The sequence below is a fragment of the Neltuma alba genome, unplaced genomic scaffold (genome assembly GCF_004799145.2).
Source record: "Neltuma alba isolate B1F8T4 unplaced genomic scaffold, ASM479914v2 tig00004255_pilon, whole genome shotgun sequence".
Classification (NCBI taxonomy): domain Eukaryota; kingdom Viridiplantae; phylum Streptophyta; class Magnoliopsida; order Fabales; family Fabaceae; genus Neltuma; species Neltuma alba.
Genome location: NW_021633623.1, coordinates 40,845 through 46,868, shown reverse-complemented (window position 1 = coordinate 46,868; position 6,024 = coordinate 40,845). Strand labels below are relative to the sequence as shown.

Sequence of the window (6,024 nt, the reverse complement as noted above, 5' to 3'; positions counted from 1 at the left end):
GGTGGGAATAGCAATTAATAAGTGACAGTGTATGATATGCCATGGCATGCCATATTATACGATTTTGGTTGGTCTGAAGCAGCAAACTTCCTTGTGAAAATTAAAAAGCTAATTCAGGCATTTTGATGATGCGTAGCATGGTTTATGGCTCGATTGCCTTTTTCTCGAAAATCATTTTCTCTTTATTTAGACTTTTCTTCGCAAAACTAAATGACTTTTTACCAAAATTAATCTAGACAAACCCCCTGGAAGGCTTTCTTGAGCATACCAGAGCAAAGCTCTCACTTTTTAACGATGACAGACTACTGGATTGCCATATTTCAATATGAGTTGGAATTGACTGGATGCGAGCAGCTCACAAAATCACAATTAATTATGAAGGTTTTAGCTTGCAAGTCCCGGATCTGCTCGTGAAATTGCCGGCAAACTGTAAATTGGATGACAATTGATTATATCGCTTGCAGATTTGCGAATAAATCCTTTGAACAAACTTGGAGCATAACACAAATTTCTATTGTAAGCAAGTATGCAAACGAAGCATAAAGGTACAAACCTATTGCACAAACTATTTCCATAAAAAGTAGAAGAATGTTGCAAAGCTTACAACATCACAACACAAAAGGACGTACAAAGCTGTTTGGAAATACAAGTAATGGCGCCTTGAAATATTGAGAAGTTCTTTTCTTCACTTCACTTCTCAACACTCTCTTGTGGCTGTCTCTTTCTTGTATCGCTCACTCTATATATAAGCTGTGAGATGGAGGAGAAAGAGGATGAGCACTTGTCTTGTTGTCTCTTCACTCCTTTCTTCTCCAGACCTTACATCTTATTTGGCCTAAAGATGATATGTTCTAAGTTCCTAGTAGAAGGCAACAGAAACAAGTGAAGAAGTAAACTTGGCTCAAAAAGGAAAAAGAAAACGAAAAGAGCTTCTCCCCACTGCACTTTTCGTACCGGCTGCACAATTCTTACACAACACCACAGAAACCAAACCAACCTCACTTTGATGAAGTTGGTGTTTTTCAGGCCAGCAAATATTTGGCAACAGAGACATCCGCTGGAGAAGCAGAATGAATGTACACGAACTCCAGGCTCTTACCAGCTGACAGAGAGTTGAGCCATGATGGGAAAGTATAGGAATCGCCTGCCTTTGTGAGGCCCCAGATTGGACCATAAAGCTTAGATATCGAAAGGTTGAGAGACTTGAGAGTCTTGGGAGATGTGTTAGTCACCACAGTTGAGTACCTGTAGTAAGTTCTTCCACCGGCAACCCAGGAAGTCGTCATCCTCTGCTGGATCGAAATTGGACTAGAAGATGAAGCTGCGAGAGGGGTTCCTAGGTCAGTTTTTTTAATCTCACTCAAGAAAATTGAGCAAAACATGTGATTATGATGAATGCATAATGCAAAAAGACCGAAACAAGTACCTGGAGCCGGAGTAACCTTGGGTTTGGGAGCTGGTTGTGGCTTGGTGATGACAGGTTTAGGGGCGGGAACAGCAACTGCAAGGAAGAAATTGTGCTTGATTAGTAAATGCTTACCAAATATCCACAAAGCGAACAAATTAGAAGTCCTTACAAAAACAGCAGCAATACCTGGAAGGAGCTGATCATAGGCACCATGGCCAGCACTCAGTCGAGCAAGGATACCAATGAGAGGAGCGTTATTGTAGGTTGCAGGCTCAGTTTGCTCATAGTTATCTCTTTCATCAGCAAAGTTATCATAGGCATCTGGTCCGCCAACAACTGCACCTGTAAGTAGATTGGGGTCGCTTGATTTCTTGCTAAACCAAGTAGCATAACCTCCACGGCATGTGACAAATGTAGGATTAACCTTGATGGAGACAATGGAGGAGGCCCTGTGGTGAACCCTTTGAGGGAAGGTGGTTCCATAACCCACCATATAGCTGGTGCCTCTAGGGTTGTCTCCAAGAATGTAGTCCACTTGAGACTTAGCAAGGGACAGAAGCTGAGCAGGAGGGACATTGCCGGAAGGACATCTCAGGTATCGGCGGGAAGAGGAGAGGTAGTCGGAGTAGACGGTGGCTAAGAAGGAGGCACTTGTCACAAACTGCATGTTGTTCCATCTTTGACGGAAAATTAGTCCACCAGGTGTCTTCTGCATGTTGCGAGTTCCCTTCCCAAGGCATGAACACATGAAGTTCTCTGCTTTCTCTTGGTATTTCTCAAACACTGCTGCATTATGACCAGCTCTGCCTTGCATTAAGAACTGCAATCAGAAGCACATAAATTAATTCACCACTTTATTTTTCACTTGTGTCTAACAAATCCTCAGAGAAAAAACTATCTGTGTTATTAAATTACCTTGGCTACCAGAGTCTGAACACCGGCGTACTTGACGTCCCATCCAAATTCATTCATGGACCAGCCAGTTCCACCCATGGAATCACCATTTCTTCCGAGGTAGTCTAAGTAATATTTGTTGTTACTTGCTTGATACAACCATGCAGCAGCCCACAGTAATTCGTCCTGCACATATATACACACTCATTTCTTCAGCTAACAGAACTTACCAAATAATTGCAACAAGAGTCTGCGGACAATAGCTTATATTACTTACGTTGTAGCCACTGATGGATTGGTAATACTTTCTGGCAACAGTGATGCTGCCGTCGTACTTGCCTCTGTATTTGTCTGCAAAGTCAAATAGCTGAAATAGAACAAAACCACAACAGTGAGATTAATTTCGTGAGTCATGTACAAACATGTAGTGTGAAATTATATTAGTTGTTCTTAATTTTTCAGTCTTGTTTCACTAGCCGACAAGAAAAAGCACCTAGTAGCTAGCTAGTTAGTTATAGCTCGATATGGGGTCTGATCTGACAAGCCAAGACGCTAAGAAGATAAACACCGACAGTTTTGCACGTGCTAACCAAGTGGGCTTTTTTTCGTGAATCTCGTTCACGAGGACCGTTAGGCTCCGTACCGCAAAGAGATCCGGGCCTCACAATTCAGACAGTTCGGTTCGTATAAACAGTGCTTAAACACTCCCGCCCGCAAATCCGTAAATTTTGCCTCTGACCCCACAAAAGGAAATAAAGATAATAGATAAAAAAGATAAGCACGTCTTTATCTGTTCCCAAGTTCCTTTGTGTTTTTTTATTTTCCCCGCCTGAATTTCCTCTGTGCTTTGAATCATATTCATATAAAATGATAAACTTTATCTAAATCAAAGATAGAACTTTAAAAAATTAGCAATTCACCCGGTGGGAATAAAATTAATTAAAAAGGTGAATCTTATATTTTTTTTAACTCCACTTTTTTAAACTAGAGGACGAATATTCTAAAATTACACGCGGATCAAACTCAAGATCTTGCGCTTATTAAAAAAGCACTATGCTATTGTTCTTTCTTTTTCTTTTTTTTTCAGTGAAACTAGTGTTGTTCTTTTTTTTCTTTTCCCACTCCAGTGTGTCGGTTCTTTATTAAATTCTTCCTTTTTTAATTTTTTTTAATCCTACCAAAGTGAATTCACCATAAATGTGCCTCTACCACGTCCTGCATGCTCCAGCAACCACACTGACACAAGAACCGTAAAAGCGTAACTGCCTATTAAAACTCGAACTCCCAACCGCTTCGCTCCCTGCAAAATGCTAACCCACGCGGACCACGCTTTGTGTTTTTACTTTACATTAATTACCACATTATCTCTCTCACTCTCCCCTTTTCACCAAGGGCTGATTGTAAAGGTAGGGCCTCAGTTAGCGTTTAAATGGTTAATTGATTAAATAAATTCAGTAACTTTTCGCTAAAAGTTAGGATTGAAAAAGAGAGCGTGGGTCGAACGGACCTGATAAGCATGGTGGAGCAGCTCGGCGGCGTAAGCCGGATTCGAGCGTCGGAAGACAATGGATGCAGCGGCCATTGCGGCGGCTGTTTCTCCCGCGAGATCCGACCCGGGATTGCTGGAGTCAATCTTGTAGGCCCTTCGGTCGGTTGTCATGTCCTCGGGCCTTTGCCAGCAGTAATGGTCACTGTTACCATCTCCCACCTAATCGTATCGTAAATTATCAAAACAAGAAGATCAACTAACATAAGATTCCTCGCGGTTCAACTTCAGCTTGTTAAAACTGACAAGTTATTGTGAATTACAATGACCGAGGAAACTAAATTCGGTGGCTGAAGATGGGAAAATTGGGGAAGGTACCTCTCCGTAGAGAACATTGGGTTCTGGGTGGGCTTTGATGAAGTAGTCAGTGCCCCACTTGATGGCTTCCATGGCATGGCCAAGCTCGCCGTTTGCAGCCATTTGCTTGCCATACTCTATGACGCTCCACGACATCATTGTAACGGTGAATGCCATGGGCAAACCAAACTTCACATTGTCCCCTGCATCATAGTACCCGCCAACTAGATCTACCTGCAATTTGCCGCGAAAACGAACCCCATAAGCTCAACATGTATTGATCCCAAAAGAAAATTAAGGAGAACTGCTGCTAATGAACCGTTTGATTCAATTTCATTTCAGTGTGAGTATAATAAACAGTACGGAAATGGCAGAGCATACGAGTATCCATTCACATTGTTGGAGTTAAGTTAAGAATAAGGGAGGAACTGAGCAGAAACAACTTACCCCGCTTGTCTTGCCGTCGTGCAAACCAGAATGACCCCTCCATGAGACTCTCTGGTTGTGAGGGAGAATACCAGATCTTTGTGCTTCATAGAAGAGAATGCTCTTGCTCAGAGCCTGGCCGTAGTCATGAGCGGCAAGAACCAGTGGTAAGCATAGAAGCAGAAGAAAAGGAGACAGAGAAACGAATTTTGCAAGATGGATCATGATGATTGAAGATGAAACACAGCAGAATGTTTTTGATGGGCGAGTAAAACAGAGAAAGGAGGAACTGGGTTTCCTGTGCAGCAAAATTCAGAGCAGGAAGCAGAAGCTCATTGCCCTCCCCACTAATTCAGGGAAAAGAAGAGAGAAAAGGGCAATGCGGGTAAGGTTAGGGATCTGGGGAGAGCAAGCGAGAGAGAGAGAGAGAGAGAGAGAGAGAGTACAGGTACTGAGAAACTAGGGGGATCGAGGCGCTATCTATATAGCGGAAAAGGAAGGTATCAAGGAACCAAGAAATTGACAGTGAATAAATAAATTAAGTTTCTTTGTTGTCATTTTTCTTATTATTTTAATTTTCCTTATCTTTAGGGTATTTTGAAGCGGCTGGAAATGGTCGAGAAAGGAACAATGCCATGTGGGACTTGCAGGAAGGAGGTCGGTGAGGAGGTAAAGCAGTAGTCAGGACTCAGAAATAACATTTACTGCTCTGCGCTTTCGGGTAGGAGGGGAAAAAACTATAAAAATAAAAAAAATAAAAGGGAGTTTCGGGGCAAACAAGCGGTCTGAATGGGGGATTTGGGTTGTGGACCCTGTGGTGTTGAGGAGCATTTTGAACTGAAGTTCGAGAACCCAGAATAAACTCAAAGGAGTTAAAGGGACAACAATAGTCAAAAAGTCAGAATTTGAAACGAAACTCGGGTTCAAAGGTCCACACTGCGAAATTACCATAGTGCCCCATTTTGAGAGCACATGACTTGCTTCTTGTGTGGCAATTAGGTATTGGCCCAATTAAGTGGTAAAATATAAATATTAGTCAAAGTCAGTTTAATGAAGAGGTAAAATATTAGTTAATTTAGAACTCAAACGATCGTGGCGCCGTTCCGTGTTCTTCTGATTGTTCGCGGCTCGATGCACAAGAAAAATGCAGCTCCATAATTTGCGTTCCCTTACCCGCCCACATGCCTTCTCGTTTATTTTAATGTCCAATTTTTTGTTCCAGAGTACATAATGATCACCTTACTAATTTGATGAATGCACGAAAACTAAACAGTATCATTATCTTGCATGAGATCAAGGTACACGTGGAACTTGTTCCGCTGTTAGTGTTAACCCCAAACCAGAACTAAACAAGTGGCTCTGTTAATTAAAATACCGAGATACCTCTGTTTCTTCAAATTCTGCTAGCTGCCCCAAAAAAATTCTTCAAATGGAGCCCAAATCTACAGTTCTT

At 42.0% G+C, this 6,024-nt stretch overlaps 1 protein-coding gene across 1 annotated transcript; it reads right to left on the bottom strand.

Annotated features, from left to right (window-relative positions):
* Nucleotides 1-465: 465 nt before the first annotated feature.
* LOC114744073 (endoglucanase 6) lies at nucleotides 466-5,048 on the bottom strand. Its single transcript, XM_028932257.1, has 8 exons — nucleotides 4,593-5,048; nucleotides 4,167-4,379; nucleotides 3,810-4,010; nucleotides 2,580-2,669; nucleotides 2,324-2,488; nucleotides 1,595-2,228; nucleotides 1,427-1,501; nucleotides 466-1,321 (listed from the first exon to the last, which is right to left on the bottom strand). The coding sequence occupies exons 1-8, from the start codon at nucleotides 4,794-4,796 to the stop codon at nucleotides 1,023-1,025; spliced, it is 1,881 nt and encodes a 626-aa protein (XP_028788090.1). The 5' UTR covers nucleotides 4,797-5,048; the 3' UTR covers nucleotides 466-1,022.
* Between the last annotated feature and the right edge of the window lie 976 nt (nucleotides 5,049-6,024).